The sequence below is a fragment of the Cupressus sempervirens genome, chromosome 7 (genome assembly GCF_028749045.1).
Source record: "Cupressus sempervirens isolate cs-2001-9-10 chromosome 7, ASM2874904v1, whole genome shotgun sequence".
Lineage (NCBI taxonomy): Eukaryota > Viridiplantae > Streptophyta > Pinopsida > Cupressales > Cupressaceae > Cupressus > Cupressus sempervirens.
The window spans coordinates 217724435-217743352 of NC_143124.1; the positions used below are offsets into that span (position 1 = coordinate 217724435).

At 35.6% G+C, this 18918-nt stretch overlaps 2 protein-coding genes and 1 long non-coding RNA gene across 12 annotated transcripts in view; all 3 read right to left on the minus strand.

The window, feature by feature from the left end:
- Window positions 1-6680: 6680 nt before the first annotated feature.
- The window catches only part of LOC149546279 (uncharacterized), a 133527-nt gene continuing 121289 nt past the window's right edge, over window positions 6681-18918 (minus strand). For 7 of the 10 annotated variants that reach the window (XM_089791128.1, XM_089791127.1, XM_089791126.1 and 4 more), the window contains 2 exons: window positions 7304-7538; window positions 6681-7139 (listed from right to left, as the gene is read on the minus strand). In XM_089791128.1, the coding sequence (XP_089647254.1) occupies window positions 7003-7139; window positions 7304-7538 (372 nt within the window). In that variant the 3' untranslated portion in view covers window positions 6681-7002. The remainder of the gene's footprint in view (window positions 7140-7303; window positions 7539-18918) is intronic. The other 3 variants (XM_089791123.1, XM_089791130.1, XM_089791124.1) reach the window with 1 other exon arrangement.
- On the minus strand, window positions 9263-11421 carry LOC149546280 (uncharacterized). The gene is made up of 3 exons (XR_016353687.1): window positions 9865-11421; window positions 9416-9527; window positions 9263-9281 (listed from the first exon to the last, which is right to left on the minus strand). It is a non-coding gene; the product is annotated as an uncharacterized LOC149546280 (long non-coding RNA).
- Window positions 14249-15739, minus strand: LOC149546281 (uncharacterized). Its single transcript, XM_089794559.1, has 4 exons — window positions 15458-15739; window positions 15222-15346; window positions 14851-15127; window positions 14249-14743 (listed from the first exon to the last, which is right to left on the minus strand). The coding sequence occupies exons 1-4, from the start codon at window positions 15608-15610 to the stop codon at window positions 14357-14359; spliced, it is 942 nt and encodes a 313-aa protein (XP_089650685.1). The 5' UTR covers window positions 15611-15739; the 3' UTR covers window positions 14249-14356.

The following is an 18918-nucleotide window of genomic DNA, read 5'->3' on the forward strand; positions in this document are numbered from 1 at the left end:
ACAAAGAACCTATTGATAATGATGAAGAAGACATGGAAGCTAACTCTGCTAGAAGATTGAAGAAAAGTATCGGCGAGTATAAAGGTATGTTACCTCTAAAATGTCTTTAGATGTGGAAAAGTTGGTCATTTGGGTACTAGATGTCTGGATAGAGATCCTAGACAAAGCTCTAAAATATTCAACAAAAAGGCTTATTATGAGAATGAAGATGCTAATATGTTTTTATTAGTCACAAGGTGAAGATTATTTTCTTTATATTGAAGTAAATGTAGAAGAGGCCAAGAGATATGAAATTGATATATCTAACATTTGTGTTAAGATTTATGATATTGAAATTGCTTTATATGTTACAAGGAAAACGAATGAATGGTTGAGTGATATTGGTTGTTCTCATCATATAATTGGATCTATAATAGTAAATTTGTTTCACTTGATAAGTATGATGGTGGTCATGTTAGATTTGATGATGAAAAAGTAGCATGTATTGTTGGGAAAGGATCAATTACTTCAAATGGTAAGATTTACATTGATAATATTTGTTATGCAAATTGTTTGTATCATAATTTGTCTAGTATTGGATAGAGGTGTGAGAATGGATGTGATGCTAATTTCAAGAATGGAGGTTATGAAATCAGGAAGAGATCATGAGCATTAATTGCAATTGGCAAGAGAACCAACATAAATATGTATTAGCAGAAGGAGCTATAAAATGATCCTTGATATCTCAAGTTGATGATAGTTAGCTCTGGCATAAGAATGTTTTACATACACTTTGATAATTTGACAAGGATAAGTATGACTGAAGCTGTTAGAGACCAGCAAAAGCTAAGCAAGTCAAACAGTGTGATATTCAAAGGATGTCAAGAATGAAAGCAAAGAAGAGAAATGTTCAAAGATAAAGATCACTCGTCTACCAATCTATTGAATCATGTGCACATTGATATTTCTAGTCCTACAAGAATAAGAGGTCTACTAGGTGAAAGGTACTTTTCATTATTCATTGATGATCATTCCAAATATACATGGATTGCACTTCAAGAGAAAAATCTGAAGCATTTGAGAAGTTTAAGATATTTAAATCTAGATTTAAGAATAAATGTGGAAGGAAAATCAAATGATTAAAATTTATTAGAGGTTTTGAGTTTACTTCTGATGAATTTGAAAGATACTATGAGAAACATGGAATAAGGAGACAACTTTATGTAGCTAGAATTCCACAATAGAATGGTGTTGTGAAAAGAATTAACAAAATAATTAAGGAGGCAACAAAGACAATGATCAACAAGGACAATGGTCAAAGAGGAAAATCTACCAAGGGTTTATTGGAAGGAAATGGTACACACTATTGTGTACACTTCGAACAAAGTTTTGTACCAAAAGATATACTATAAGACTTCGTATGAGCTTTGGCATAGAAGGGAAACGTACTGTGAAATATTTCAAAAAAAATTGAATTGTTACATTCATAAAGATGAAGACAATTTGGGGAAGTTTGACAATATATTTGATGAAAAAATATTTCTAGGATACTCTACCAAAAGAAAAGTGTATCAATGTTCAAATAAAAGACTAGTAAACTTGTGGAATATGTGAATGTGAGAGTTAACAAAAACTTTCAAAAGAAACCAAAAAAGATTATTGATTATGAATCTGATACTAAGGAGAAGAAAGAAAAGGAAAAGGAGAAGGAACAAGTAGAACCAAGACTGACACCTTCTACTGGTAAAGCTCTAAGCTATATTCAGAGACATCATCCTAAAAACCAGATTTTCGATGATAAGAACAAAGTTGTTACCAAAAGCAAGGAATCAAAAGAGCGAGCTTTATACCATCTATTTTCATAAGTTGAACCTAAATTTATGAAAGAAGATTGTGATGATTAGAGTTGGATCAATGAAATGAAAGACTAGCTGAATCAAATTGAAAAGAATCAAATTTAGGAGCTTGTTCCTAGACTGGTAGGAAAGAATACGAATAACATGGGTTTTCAAGAACAAGTTGGATGACATTGGTAAAGTTGTGAGAAACAAAGCTAGACTTGTTTGCAAAGGCTATTCTTAGATTGAATTAGCTAACTTTGATAATACATGTGCCCGTCGCTCAAATGGAGACCATTAGAATGTTCTTGGCAATTGTAGCTTACAAGAAATTTTAAGTTTATTAGATGGATGTCAAGTCAACATTTTTGAATGTTGAGCTAAATGCAAAAGTCTACATTGAGAAACTAGAAAGTTTCATATCAAAGGCAAATCTAGATGTAGTTTGTAGGTTGAAGGACCTTTATGGACTAAAACATGCACCTAGAGCCCGGTGTGCCAAGTTAGATAAATATTTGTTCAATCGGGGATTTTAAAAAGGTTCGGCAAATAGAAATTTGTACCTCATGATAGATACTGATAGAATTCTAATTTTTGTAGTTTATTTGGATGATATTTTTCTTTGGTGGCAAAGATGATCTACATATGAAGTTTGTTGAGGATATGCAGAATGAATTGGAGATGTTTATGATCGATTAAATGAATCTCTTCCTTGGATTGCAAGTCAGCTAGAACAACAAAAGTATTTTTATCTCTATCCAAGTATGTGAAGAAATTGCTAAAGAAATTTGGCTAAGAAAATTCAAATTCAAAAAGTACTCCTATTGTTACCAATTGCAAGTTGACTAAGGATGATGACACCGAAAGCAGAGGCATGTAAGTATAGATCGATGATTGGAGTTTTGTTGTATAAGTCCATCTAGACTAGATATCATGTATGCAGTATGTTTGGCAGCCAGATTTCATCAAGAATCGAAAGAAATGGAAGTGGAGAGAATCTTTAGGTACTGGAAAGGGACTGAAGATTATGGCATGTGGTATCCAAACGGATCAAAATTCAATTTGACAGCATACAAAGATGCCAATAGGCAAGATCTTTGGATAAGAAGAATAGTACTTGTGGAGAGCCTTCTTTCTTAGCTCCCAGTTAGTTGCTTGGTTCAACAAAAAGTAGGATTATGTAATGCTTTCAACTGTTGGATTGGAATATATTGTAGCATCCTCATGTTGTAGTCAAGTATTTTAGATGTAGTCTTTGAAGAATATAAGGATTAGTTTTTTCTGAATTGTTCCTATACTATGTGATAATACCAGTGTTATCTGTATGCCAAAGAATCCAATAATGCATTGCAAAACAAAAATACATCGATATCAAATATCACTTTATCAAAGAGAAGGTTGAGGCTACAAAAGTTAAGTTGGAGTATGTACTGAAAATGGAGCTGATTGAAAACATGTTTACAAAACTTGTCTAAGGATACTTTAGGTTATCTCAAAGGGATGTTGGGCATTTTGCCCCTTCCTAGTGCTCATTAATATGCACCAATGTTTGCATTGGTCCACTAGTTTTGCACATGTATATCTTTCAAGAATAGAGTTGGTGTGATTCCTCTCAAGGGGAGAAGAGTGTGTTCAATAGGGGGAGTAGTTATTTTTTCATCATGACTCTTTGTCATTGTTGACAAAGGGAGAGAATTTTCGGAGTGTTTTGGAGAGTTTTACTAGTACTCTTTCTATGCTTTCTTATTGATGATTGTTGCCATTAATGACAATGGAGGAGATTGTTAGGATGTGAAGTTGATGGTTGTCATTGATGTCAACATCCTTATCTCAACCTCTAGTACAACAATAATTGTGTACTGACAAGTTTGTGTTTGTTTGGTGTATCGGTTGGTTACATATTAGATATTGTCTTTCACTAATTACCTATGTATTAGGTGATGTGTGTTACCATTGACTGAGCATGAATTGTTTTACCACTTCATGCCTCGGTGATAGTTTGCATCACTTTAGTCAATCATGATTTTGGGCTGATCCTTTGTGAGGCATATGGTTTGATTTTGGTCCCAACAAGGATTCCTAGTGTGTTCAGTCTTAACTGTTGGTGTTGGTGATCATTGTGGCGTGTCCTTATTCTCGAGGATCATTGCATTACTCAAGGTGGTGTGTGACCTATCTCAAATATGTTTTAGTCCACACATATGTGACATGCATCTAGTCTATATAGATGACCATTTCAAGAGGGATGTATACAAGTCCATGAATTCAAGTTTTTATATGTGATTCATGCAATCTTGTTGCTTATATGCGAACTAAATGTGGTGGTAATGCGAGCTACATGTGGTGGTAGTGTGAACTTAGCTTAGCTTATTTGAAGAGGTGTAGATAGTTGTAGAATGGAATTGTAGAGAGTGGAAATCTTTATTCTATTGTAGTTCATACTTGATCTATCATGTACTATTTATAAGCCTATTGGTTGTAAGTTGTATTCTATTGATAATGAGCCTTATTGAATTTCTAGGTCAGTAAAGCCTACCTGCCCATGTTCCCCGAGGATGCGTACCTGACCGAAAACTCGATGTTTCAGGGACGGGGACATCCTGGGGACAAGTGGACGGGTATGGGACGTCCCCTAGCCATCCCCAAAAAGTGAAATAATGCAGGGGATGTCTCGAAAACTTGGGGACACCAAAGGAAAAAAGAGGGGACGGCCAGCTGTACCCGGTATGAAAAGGGGATGTCTAAACGTCCCCCGACTGTACCAGGTATGGCCAATCGTCCCCCTTTTTTATTTGCATAAAATTAAAAAAAGTTAACATAAAAAAAAAAATTTAAGCCTCCAACTTCCTGTGGAGGATGATAGTGGGGAGGCCTCTGACTTTGATGCCATGGCAGTAGAGGTTGATAGGAGCAACAGTCGGCTTCATTTTTCTATATTTTGTTTTTTATGTTGAACATGAGCATGATTATGATACATTGATACTTATTACTTTATGGCAGCCCTCTACCCTTTGGGCCTATAGCTTTGGGCATATTTTGATTTTGATTTTCAGATTTATCATGTTTATCATTATGACATTATGATATTGACAATTGTTAATGTTCATTGTTCAGTGTTCACTAATATTGATATACATTTTGAAAATTAGGTATTAAAATCAGATATTATTTCCTAGATGGCATTCAAATGTTGTATGTTATGGTTCTATAATGTTTAAATGACATGCTTTGTGCTTAGTTTTATATGAATGACATATATATTTGCAAATTTCAATGTATATTTTAAAATTTCTCTATATATAGCCGTCCCTATTTGCCGTCCCGCTCGTCCCCAAAATCACCAAAAAAATTTGCGTTCCGAAAACCCATCCTGCCGTCCCCCGCCATCCCCGTACCGGAAACTCAAGGGAACATAGCTACCTGCAAAACCCTTTCATATTGCAGTGAGCATTTCAGGTTGTTAGTCTTGCTGTACAAAATGACCTTAATCATTGTCACTCTAACTGGTATTTTTCATTTCATGGCAATTAGCTTCTTTGTGATTTTTTCCAATTTGGATTTCCACGTAAATCTTGGTGTTGACTATGTTGGTGTTTTTGTGCTTTCATGATTATCTTTACATTGGTGATTTATTGTGCTATAACCGACAAATCTTAAGTGATGGTGGTTGATTGTCAAGTATTAACCAACTGATCAACAGTTTTTATAAGTGCGTTGGAATAATTGATTCACCCCCCTTTTGGTTATTCAGCCTGTTCAACAAAGCCATGAACTCTTTTTGCTGCCTAGCAAAACTATAATTTGTCGTCAAGGGAAGATTGCAAAACCTATCACCAACAAAAGCTACTACTTGCTTATGCAGAAAATAACTGATTATGTGAAAAAAATTGCTGATTGTTGCAATTGGTGGTTTCATCCAAAGCTTGCTCTGAGATCGCTCAGACCATTGTGAATATTTTCTAGCATCAAAGTATTAGACTATTTTAAAATCTCTTCTTCCTTCACCTGAGTGTTTTTTTTTCTTTTTTGGAGCTTGTTTTGTTGAGTTGCACATTGTTGCCATGAAATCAAATCAATTGTTTTAAAGATCAACATTCACATATTTTGCTTCAACATGATGATATACCATGAGTAAGATCCGAAGCATTTATCAAAAATCTTTGCACATGTTTAAAAAAATATCATCTCATAAATTAACTATGAAAATTGTCTTTAATACTTGAACTTATTTTCACTAAAGATAAAGCCAAAAATAACCAGTGATAAACAAATATAGAATGATGCTAAATATTGAAGAAATATTAAATGGCGACCAAAAAAAATGCTGGAGTTAATAATCTTAAGTTGTCTGGATGTTTTTACAGATATATAAGGGTACAGATAGGGTCCAAATTTGTCTTGGTTGCATGTACCTGGGGGTTTCTTATAAATGGTATGCATCTTTATTAACTGCATGTACCTATGTGAAAACTAACAAATGAGTATAAGTTTTTCATATTTATAATGATTAACCAACAAATAATAAGATGTTTCTAATATTTAACTGGCTACAAGATTTTGTGATATTTTGACATGATTATATTATACTTTTAAGTTTAATCTACTAAAGTCTATATATCTAAGGTCATGAATGAACAAATGAGGAAAATTAAGGAGCTTCACAATGATGTGATTGAAGAAAAAAAGTTCAGAGTAAGTACCTGTGCTTCTTTAAACTGACCTCAATTCTTGCTTTCTAAAAGCTGGCAGAATTCTCCGAAAGACAATTTAATCAATGGCAGAAAATGCTACTGTGCATGCTTTAGTCTATTAACAAAATAAAGATTATAGGTAAACCAAATAAATGTTGGAAAGATTTGTAGCTTAGTTGACAAGAATCGTTGTATCATAAGAAGAAATAAGTTTTTACAGAACCAATACATCGCTGAGCCAAAAAAGAGAGTCCTTACATTGGACTTAAACAAATGTTCCCCATGTGACTGGCGAAAAGGGTCCAAGAGGGCCTTTCGTTCAGAAAAGTCTCCCCAAAAAACACTTCAAGTTACGTATAGACAAGCTCTATTATGTTACACATTACAAACATTAGAGGAAAGATGGAGCCAAAGATATAAATATAAACCATGTCCATACCTTGAAATTCTGCAATAAGATAATCGGTTGCTCATATTTCCCTTTACATGTTTGATTATGAACTACTTAAAGACTGACCCACAATAAACCACATAGTGGTCAATAGAGAGGCAATACTAGTATGAACAAAAAAGCGGTCTAGTACAAAACCGTATACTGATATTCCCGCATTACTATTTGATAGAAAATTAACTGCAAATAGGAGAAAAAGTAGCAAGTTTATTAAAATTGAGTTCAAGACTTTTTCAGCTGGTTACCGAACAAATCAAGTATTTATAAGCTAAGTAGCTGACACAAGTTTCTTTATTTCTTTACAGATGAAAATAATTTTTTTTTTATCTTGCTAAATTTCTTACCGAGAGCAGATCGTTGGGACCAAGTATCCTGGGCTTGACTGAAGAGTTGTATCGCTTCCTCAAAATCATGGCATTGATCTTTCCATTGAGATGAAATATAGCATTTTGATGTTGCGAATGTAGCTTTTGCATGCATAGAAGAAGCCGCTTTGACAATGCGTCGGTGTAAATGAGCAACTTTTGATGCTGAATGCAAGCAGAGGCCAATTCCTGTGACATTGACCAGGTTTAAAACCTGCAGCGTCAAATTGAATTATGTAGTCATGCATTTCAAGGATTTAAACAAAAAACATTAGAACAAGTTCATGTAGGAAAGAGAGAAACCTAGGGTGCCAATTTATCACTACACTTATGCCCATTGGTGGTAAAAACAAAGCTCTTGTAACTCTAATAAACACCATACAGTAGAGAGGATTGCACGAGAACAAGATGTATCTAGTTAAGATTTATTCTACAACATGATTTGATGTGTGTAGAGCCTGATTTTACCTACTGCGTGATGGGAAATTACTTATTGGAACTAATCAAAACTCAGAGAGATTATGTCATCTACCGGAAAGCTTACATATTATTGTATGGTTCAAAAAAGAACTTCCTATGGCCATGACCCATCAAATTGTTTTGTATCACTCTTATGTTCAATATGCTTAATTTGGCCACAGAGAAGTGTCTCGATAATTTAACTCGATAAATTAACAGTCTGACTTTATTAACAGGTGCACACCATTACTAATAAAAACATATGTAACTGGGGATAGAAATTTGTTTACAGAATTGCACACCTCATGCCCTTGCCACACTTTTGCCTTTCATTTTTTTTGAAATCCTTCTCACACATGCAAGTGCTTTGTGGGCATGATTTTGCTTTCGAAAATTCACTTTACTCTCTCCATGCACCCATCTCATGCCATAGCCACACGTTTTTACTTCAATACTTACAATCTTCTGTGAGCTAGCATATGAAAGAGTTTTAATGCTATGATCATTTGGGAAAGCTTGTTTCCTGTGACTGAAGGTGCGCATGACTGGAAATTATCCGACACAATTTTGATAAATACTTAAAATCTTCTGTGAGCTAGCATATGAAAGAGTTTTAATGCCATGATCATTTGGGAAAGCTTGTTTCCTGTGACTGAAGGTGCGCATGACTGCAAATTATCTGACACAATTTTGATTTTTTGACTTTTTGAAAACTTCGCTTCCTTTAGCTAGGGCATGTGACCAAAAATCAGTCCACAAGTTGTATCAAAAAAATTAAATTTCACTTATGTTTGGCAAGTGATTCTCAGTATAATAGTGATTGCTAATATTGGATTCTTATAAATGGTGTGCATTGCTGAACATTAGTTAAATCTTTAACTTTCGAATCTTATGTCCTGATGTCCACGAGCATACCAAGATATTGTGAACCAATTTTGACTTTAAATTTAGACCGAACACTTAGGCTTGCTGCTTGCAATCTTCTTTCAACAACTTATTTGTCTCAGTTGGGAGACAACAGTGATCAACATTTTATGAATTTATGTTTGACAGTAGCAAGTTCTCTCATATGTAAAAATCCAGGAATTGATTGATTATAGTGATATGCCCATGAATTATACTCTACTGAGTACTCTAACTGACATAATCTAGAAGTCCATTTTATTGTTTCTGAGAAAAAAGGATGGTAGACAACAAAGGACACAAACAATGCCAGGATTCGAACTATGTCTGTTGGGTTTGACTGAGACAAATATTTAGCTTGATATTGAAGATGAAACAACAAAAATCATTAGCATAGAACAACTGTTAAATCGCTACCTTCAACAACAAAGGCTGTCAATTGTTTGAGTCACGTGATATAACCAGATTCATCTTCTTGCTTGCATCCACTGGATCTCAAAATGGCTAAGTAAATAGATTGTATGAAACTGGAATTAATGAAATTCTCACATCCAGTGTGACTTTTGGAGAACTTTTGGGCTGTGATGGCCTAATGCTACAATTATCAAAGGTTAAGTAATGTCAGGTTAGCTTTTGACCACAAACGTTTTTGAACTATCAGTGATAGTGTCAAACAAAGCTGAATGTTTAGAATTTATGTGTGTATTCCATAGGTGCCTATTCTCTCACCTCATAAATGGTTGCATGTCCCATAGAGGTTGCAAATTTGGGGAGGTCGAGTCTGAATTCCTTTGCCTTGTGGCCAAAAAGCATTAGGACAACCATGGACTTTGTCTATATTCTGCAGGAAAGCCCAATAAGTTTGTCCATAAACACCAACCGTAATGCAGAAAATTATGGTATCAATGTCACGAAATTAAATCAAATTCAGCTTATAATTAATATCTATACATGAAAAAATGAATATATTAAAAAAGGATTGTCTCAAAAAAAAGTGTTCACCTGTTTCAGAAATTCCATGGTTACTATTTTATGGGCATTACAATCTACACACACACACACACATATACCTGTGTGTGTGCTCAGACACATACACATACACATACCTGTGTGTGTGTGTGTGTGAGAGAGAGAGAGAGAGAGAGAGAGAGAGAGAGAGAGTATATGTGTATGCTTACATATAAAGATGTATAGATAGATGAAGTAATCAACAAGTAGTACCAAGAAGACCCTATATCATTGCATACAATGATTTGTACATCAAAAAACTTGATGGAAACTGTAAACATTGTAAAAATGAGTAAACTTGATAAACAGATCCAGCACATTAAAATAAATCCAAATGAGAGGAGTATTCCATACCTATTAAAACAAACAATGCTTCACTTCTCATTGATATCCTTTGAGAAGATATTTAGTATGTGTGTGTGAGAGAAAGAGATGATTTATATGTATGTCTAGATTCATAGATTGATAAATGGATGAACTGATAGATAGATTAAGTAATCAATAGATACCAGTAAGCAGAACTTGTGCCAATGTACACGATGATTAGGTACATAATAGAACTTGATGGAAGAGGTTACCATTTCCAAGGTGTGCAAACTGTAATGTTCCCAAATAGGCGTACGGACAAATTTATTTCTTATGATTGCAAACGAGTAATGTATGGGGCAGGCTCTGGAGGTGGAGTGTATGGACAGGATGGGTAGTGTTTGTACAGGTAGGATTAGATGACCATATGGTGGAGGAAAATGCCCATACAGTGTAGAATATGTATGGTTGAGAGTAGAGAGGCGTACAGTTGTGAGATGGTTCACTGTATGGATGGAAGTAAGGGTAGAGAGAACATACAGTAAAACAGGAGGATGGACTGTAAAGCTTAAAGCAGGAGGATAGACTGTAAGCAGGAGGATGTATGGTAAAGTAGGAGGATGAACAGTAAGGTAGGAGGATGGACTGTAAGCAAGATGACGTACAGTAAAGTAGGAGGAAGGACTATAAAGCAGGAGGATGTACAATAAAGGAGGATGGACTATAAAGCAGGAAGATGGACTATAAAGTAGGAGGGCAAACTGTAAAGCAGGAGGGTGTACACTGAAGCAGGAGGATGGATTGTCGTACAGAAGTATAAGGTGTTACAGACAAGAGTATGGGTCGTCGGGACCCATCCAATGTGACCATGCAATTATTTATAAACCACAAAAAATATCAAATATATAGTGAATTTGTCACAATGCACAGAGTGTATGCTGAACATATACAAACTCTATTGATTCTAAAAACTTATCTGCAGACAAGAATGGTGCTCCAATTTTGCAAATCTGAGCAAAATAATACAAAGGACAAAATAGGATGAGGGAATCCCCCAAAAACCATGATAGCCAAGTAGGGAAGGTCTTGCACTTCCAAAATGGTGAACAATACAGAACTCAACAAGAATTCACAGTACAATAAAAGTAATTCTGATCGCATATCAAAAACATCCTACACGCAGATCATAAATACCCCTTCAGAGAAAACTCTTACAGGGTTTACAAAAGAATGCTGACACAAAAAACATCTAGGGATAATTAATAAAAATTGGGATCCTTCATTAATTAAATCAATTAATTAAATAAGTCCTTGTGATATTATTTAATTTTAGGACAATTTAATTAATTAACCTAATTACAATATTTTATAAAAAATTGGGGACATTACATAAACTCAATGAACAGCTCCAGCAAATTGATATGAATTCGAATGAGAGAAGAATTTCGTACCTATTAAAACCAATAGTACTTACACTATTCATGATAACCTTTGAGAAACTATACACTAGAAAGATATGATGCAGAGTTGTGTCATAAAGTCTCAAAAGGAATGTAGCCTAGCATCTGGACTTGAAAAGAAAATTCTCCATCCAATCTGAAAGGCACATGTCAATTTAATTGACATTAAGAATGGAAGGAGTGTAGACAAACATGATGATCTAATAGTTATTTGGTAAAGTATATTATCAATCTTATCAAAACTATGGCATCTCAGAACCAAGATGCCACAACATCAGAATAAAATGAGCACTAGATTCCTTTTACCATCATTGTGTAACAGCTGGTTTTCTTCTAACTAACATCATCCTTAAACTAACTAAATTAATTTTCATATTCACATAACATAGGATTCAATAATGATTTAAATATTGAATATGTAAGTCTACATTGCTTTCTCTATTCTATCAAGTTTGTCATTAACTAATAATCTATATAATCAGCTGAAAATAAATACTGAACTAATTAAAGTTAACTGAAATGAAAGTGCAGATTTTCAAGTTCATGATCATCTAACGATTTCTAAGAAAATATCCAACTTTACAACAAAGATTCTTAAATCTAGAAAAGATAAATACTAAGCTTGCAGGTTAAGTAAAACATACAGTCTTTATTTAGGAATCTTCCATATTTGGTTGTCCAAGCTCTGGCTTTGGTGAGAGGAGAAGCATTATCATACACTTAACCTCCCAACCGCGGACCATTTTACTTATCCCCATAGGTTCTAAATTAATAGAACAGCCCTCCCTACCCCGAGGTTGGGTTTGGGACGTTCATCGATCTAGCCATCAAAGTAATCAAGTGGGTTGAGGTCCCAACAGTTATTCAAAAGAATAACTGAAGTGTCTGGACAACAACACAATCAATTTGTTGTGGCAAGTATGCCTATTACCACCCTGGCCAAGGATTTCAATATGTGGGTATATAACCCGATCTCTACCACTTAGCTTGACAACTAATTTCAAAAATGGAAATTGCATGGGCTAATGCATTAGATTTTGTTTGTATAATATTGGTTACTGATTTCATTCTTGTATTTCATTTTAACAGGTTCATCTACACCTCCTCACCATAATCAGGCCATCAGGCCAGTGACTCTTTGGTGCCTAAACATCATCATTCTTGTATAGCTCGCACCTTCATCATCTCATTCTGGCATTAGCCGGGTGATATCCTTGGTGCACTCAATACTGTTATCAGATATTGTATTACATTATCAAAAGTAAACTTTAAAATGAAGAATCTTCAGACATTATTTATAAAGACTGGCATACTTGAGGATATTCTATATTTTCAAGACACTCGGCTGAAGAGTATTGCCTTGGACAAATGATAATATTCAGCTAAGGTATTGGCTTAATGTAGTTCAAATGAAAGAAAAATACAGTCTTCAAATGAAGGTTACGAATGCTCTAAAAACATATAGAAGACGACTTTATTTGTAAACACAAAAAAAAGATCATAACCGACATAGCTTAAAAAAGGCAAACGAAGAAGGAAAGAAGTACTAGTCATCTCCTTACATGACTCTGTTCAGTTGAATTTGTTGTTCTTGGATTCAAACGCTTTCTTCTTAGACTTCCACGGCTTACTAGCGTTTAAGAAATGCAAAATAATAATGATCTTTGAGTGTTGTTGGCACCGTAGCAAAGCAAAAGAAATTCACAGAGAAGTTGTAAAGAAAATAGGAAGCCTGACCACAGTATGCTGCTGATACACGACAAGGCAAATTTATAATAATTCTGAATCGACCCTACGGTTTCCTTGCCGTTACAAGATTCATACACGAATATCTTACCCATCAGTTTGAAAAGAAACGTAAAAAAAGAGGGAAAATAAAATAAAAAGGGAAAGATGAAAAGTTTATTTATTAATATTATTTTATATTATCTTATTATCTTAGTTAAGTTTATAGGTAAGTATTTGCAAGGTGGCATTATTGGGTTAATGATTCTAATGTAATGGTGCCATTTTGTATTTATTTATCTATGATCTTAATCGAGATAGTAAAATAATATTAAGTGATTATTATTTGATAAATTTAATAAAGGTAAGAACTTTGTTTTTCTTTTTTTTAATATATATATATTTTTTTTATAGCTCATGCGATTCCACCAAGAAATTTGTTGTCAAGTCCTAATAACCTTGCCAGGGCGATTTTTAGGTCAAACCTGTCATTACTGATGACTGAATCTTATGACCATCCCCTTCCGATGAACTCGTTTCATAATGCTTCCCCTCTCTCTCCGGTCTTCATCCTATAAACATTTAAAACAACATTCTTGCCAAAACATCAATTCAAGATTCATAATTTGTTAAACAAAATCATCAAGTGGTTGTTAGGAAATTTCATTATAATAACTAACTCATTCATCATAAATGTACAATGGCTATAATTAACTAATTCCATTTCACATGAACACAAGGACTAGATTTAACTGACTAGTTTTCATTTGATAATCAAGTTCATGCAACGGCTATAATTAACCTTAGTTGCCGATTCGTGACACGAATCCGATTCGGGCACGTGAATCGGATCCATGGATTCGGGATTTTTTTTTTCCCAATTATGATTCGTGGAGGATTCGTGCATATATATATATGCATTATATATACTAAAAAATAAGAGAAATATACATAATTCTAAAACTAAATCATTTCATAGTATGAATCTAGTATACTTGATCAATGACATTGATAATTAATCTATTTTCACAATTATAAAGAAAATCAACACATTCACATTGAATTACTGAAAGTGAAAGCTTGTAACATTCAAAATATAGATCATTAAACTTAAAGTTTATAACATGATTTACTCATAAAAGAGTCAAGAGTCAACACTAAAGTTTTTTATTTAATCATCAAATGGATTTTCAAGAAAATCCGCATCAAAGGGGTACTGGTGAGCTGCAAGTGCTGCATCTGTATTAGTAGAGGAACCCAAACTACTAGTAGTAGAGGGGATTGTTAACTCATAATCCTCCTCCTCATCATCCACATCAATCAAAGTGGATCTAGCAAGATCTCGGATGGTCATATCTAAATCAAGAGTCTCGGGTGCTACATCCCAAAGCTTTTCGGGCCCCTTCTTGTACTTAGGATCCTTCCGTGACAACAAGTGCAAATTTTTGTAAATGAACACAAGGTCTTCTGATTTTTTTGGAGCCAACCGGTTGCGTTTGATTGAGTGGATAAAGGAGTAAGTACTCCAATTCCGCTCAGCGGCAGAAGAGCTGGCAACCTAAAGAGAAATTAAAAATTATCAATACAACAATCAAGATAAATAAATTAAATAATAAATTCATGGAATTGAGAATGTTAACCTTAAGCTTAATTTTACAAACTTACTTGGGATAGGACCTTTATGGAAAGAGGTTGGAGGTACGTGAAGGCTTGCCCATGAAGGTACCACCATTTGATGGCACCCATCCTGCTTTGGTCTGCTATGGCAATAGGGTCGAAATCCTCACCTGAGTTGAAAGCAGCAAATTCACTCCTCACAATTGCCCCAATCTCTGGATCTTGGAATATCTTAGCTAGTGCCCTCTTATACCCATCTGCAACCTCTGCATCTCTAAATGGTGGCACTCTACCTGGAAGGCGAAGTACATCTGCACTATAGTATCTGGGGATAACAAAAGACAATTGAACACTATCAAATATCAATAGCACAAACATTGGATAAAATAAGCACAAACATTTGATAAGAACTACAGTACCTTGGGGATAGAGCATATGCAAGGAGGTGCAAAGGTGTGGTCATCTTATTCCATCGATGATGAACAATTTTTTCCACCTTCTTGTAAAGGGTGTCCTCAGGATCATTCTCCCTCCTCTGTATGACCTAAGATATGAAATATGAATAGTAATTATAATTAGTGAATATGTCAATTTAAACTTTAGAATCTAGATATCTCTCAAATAAAAAATTGTTGTAAAAGAGCGTAAAACTTACCATTTTAATTTTTTCCAGCATACTATCCATGGAATCATAAATATCCCCAAGGCATGGCTCATCACTATCTGCGAAGCGAAGCATTGCCATTATTGGATCGGTGATTTCCAACACATAACTCACAAGACCCCACCAATCCTCATCTAGTATCATTCTTCTCACATTTAAAGCCCTTGCTGTATTGGAATTCTTCCAAATGCCCTATTGGGGGCTAATGACCATATGCTTCAATGCTTCTTTTACCTTCACAAGTCGTCTCAAGACGATTGTGTGAGAGGCAAAGCAGGTTTCAGCAACCTAAGAACATGTTAAACTCAAGTTAGTAAAACATTTAAAAATTAAAGCATGTTAATGTAAACAACAAAAATTAATAATTGTGGAATCCAATAATATTCAATTATATATTAAATATAAAAATTTACCTTCAATAACTCCAAGTCCGAGAAATTCCTAAAAATTGCTTGTGACATGTGGTGATTTGTCACAAACATTTGAATCTCTTCAGCTTCCTCATATATCCTTTTCACCCAATCTATTTCGGTACCAATTGCTTTCATCACTAAATTGAGAGAGTGGACGGTGCATGGTGTCCAAAAGATATGATCATATCTAGACTCTACAATTATCCCTGCAGCCCTGCAAACTTTTGCATTGTCCGTGACCACTTGAACAACATTATCAGGACCCACTGACTCTATGGCATCAATGAGAATGCGTGAAATAAATTCTGCATCTTTCACTTGCCCTTCACAATCAACTGCCTTCAAGAACATTGCCCCCTTAGGGCATACAGCAATAACATTGATCAATGGACGGTTTCTACAATCTTTCCAACCATCCGAAATAATAGACACCCGATTGAACCCAAAAATCTCTTATTGGTTGAAGTTGAGCCTCTACATTTTTCCTCTCATCATGTAATATGGTAGTGCGCAACTTCTCATAACCAGGCGGTTTGTAACCATGGGGTGCATCATTTATTGCTTCCACCATCTTCCTAAAATAAGGTGATCTAGCAAAATTAAATGAAACACCATTTGCAATTACACAACGTCCAATTTTGTGATCAGCAATGTCTCTCTTTTCAATTTGGAATGCCCTATCTAGTGGGCCTCTCTTGCGGGTGAGTGGAGATGGGTCTTCATCTTCATCATTTGTAGTTGGCATAGGCAAAAAAGGATGTGTTCTTGTGTTTGTTTGATCAAATGATGGTGTTGGTATATTTGTTTTTTGGGAAGCACCACGTTTTGCTTTTGCAACTGCTCTATCAGCATTATCTTGCTCTTTTGCTAATGCTGCTATTTGTGCAGCTGGTAATCCCTTCTTATCACTACCTTGACACATGTGAATTCCTTCACCCGCAGGGCCCAAAAAATGTAGTTTCACTCGGGAATAGGAGCTTCTATGTTGTATGTTGCAAAAATTACATTTCCATATGTATGCCCCACCCCCAGGACATTGTGCAACTCTTGTTGTGTGTCTCCATAAAGGAGACCCCTTATCAATTTTGAAGCTTGGTGATGCACCCCCACCCCCACCCACTGAGCCTTGACTACTCATTGTTCTATTCTTGCAATCTAGAAAAAGTGAAAGAAAACCATGCTTCACACTTGCACAAAAACTTGAAAATTTGGAAAACTAAAAATAAATCAATAATCTATGAAAGAATTCAAGAATATGGTTGAAATGCATACCTTAAACACTTCTTGCAAGGTATTTGAAGCTCCACAACCGATCTCCTTCGAATCCAAGCACTTCACTTCAAACTAGCAAGTATGAGAGAGCAAAATGAGAGAGCAAAATAGAGAGCAAATGAACTTGCATTGTGATTTAGAGAGTCATTTTTAGGGTTTAGGGCCTTTAGGGAAAAAAAAAACATTAAAAAATGATAATGGGCCCACCTTTTTGCATACTCCTGTCATTGCCGCAGATTCACGCGGATCCGAGCGTGGATCCTCGAGGATCCGGGCAGGATTCGTAATCCTGCCTGTGGATCCGTAAGGATCCGCGGGCCGTGGATCCTTATGGATCCACAGGCAGGATTACGAATCCTGCCCAGATCCATACGTGGATCCGGATCCGAATCGAACCCGAGCCCGGATCTGGCCTTTTCCAGGCGAATCCGGTAACTAAGTAATTAACTAATTCCATTTCACATGAACATGAAGAAATAAATAACGACTATAACTAACATGAATGAACTAACTCAATTTCACATGAACATGAAAAATTAATTTGGTTCAAGGGCTATAATCAACTTAAAAATTTTAGGGCAAATATTCATAATTTGTTAAACAGAGTTAGATGCTTTGTTGGAAAGTGTCGAGAAATTAAGATTACATCAGTAGCGACTTGCAAAGAGATTGTCAAATCCGGCTATAGTTGACAGGGCAGGGAGATATTTTACTTCTGCTCTTAGTAGGCTAACATCGAGTTCGCAGGGGAGAAGACTTGAGTTTTCTCCGTCCGCTAATTTTGATGCCGATGTACCATTATTTAGTTCAGTACTTGCTATTACGATCTGTAGTGCTAATGATAGTTTTGTTGCACCAAACTCAGTGGATGTTTCTGTGTCACTGGAAGACAGTAGTGTCAAGCATCACTGGGTTGAGGCTCCTAGAGCAGTTACTGTGTGTTCTACAGAGGTAGTTGATGCTGTAGTCATCTTTGATCATTCAAATTCTTCTTCGAAGGAAATTGTCATTGGGGATGTGTATGTTAGTCCAACACCTTGAAAAGATAGCCACCCAGTTCATGTATATCGGGTACCTCAAATCCAGACATCCATCTCTCTATCCGACGCTCTGTTTCCCCACCTCAGGAGCATATACACTCAGCCTCCCGACAAAACCGGTTCACTCATTGGTCTTTCTCCCCGGAAGCTAGAGTCAGGCCCCATGAACCCAATCTATAGCCGGGTGTTCATAGGGAATCATAGGGTTCCCCTGGTGGATCGCCCTACCCCTTAGAATAGTAGGGGGTGCTGCTTGAAAGGGCTCTTTGATAGCGAGCCCTACAATTCTATGGATCTATTTTAAGGGCCTAGCCCTACTTTACTACCAAACTAGACAACCACTACCTGGATTAGGTGTTAGTGGTCCTGATGGTTGCCGTGCCCAGGCCGCCAGTGCCCTATATTGAGTTTCCAATCTGAAGAGTAGCACATTTCTCGCAGTATCTGGATCAAAAGGTATATCCTAACCCAACCCACCACCATTGAGTGATGACTGCGAGGAGAGTTTGAGCTCTAACAGTTTTGATATTTATGATAGTAGTTGCAATATGGGTTCGGTACAAGAGATAGTGTTATATTCTTATGTTGAGATGTGAGCATGGAGATTTCTAGTGACAACACTCAAGATGAGAGTGTTATAGATGTTTTCTCTGATGAAACTCCATGCTACAGTATAGCTTATCCACAGGTCGACGTCAAGTTGTGTACGTGGTCAGAGTCAGTAGAG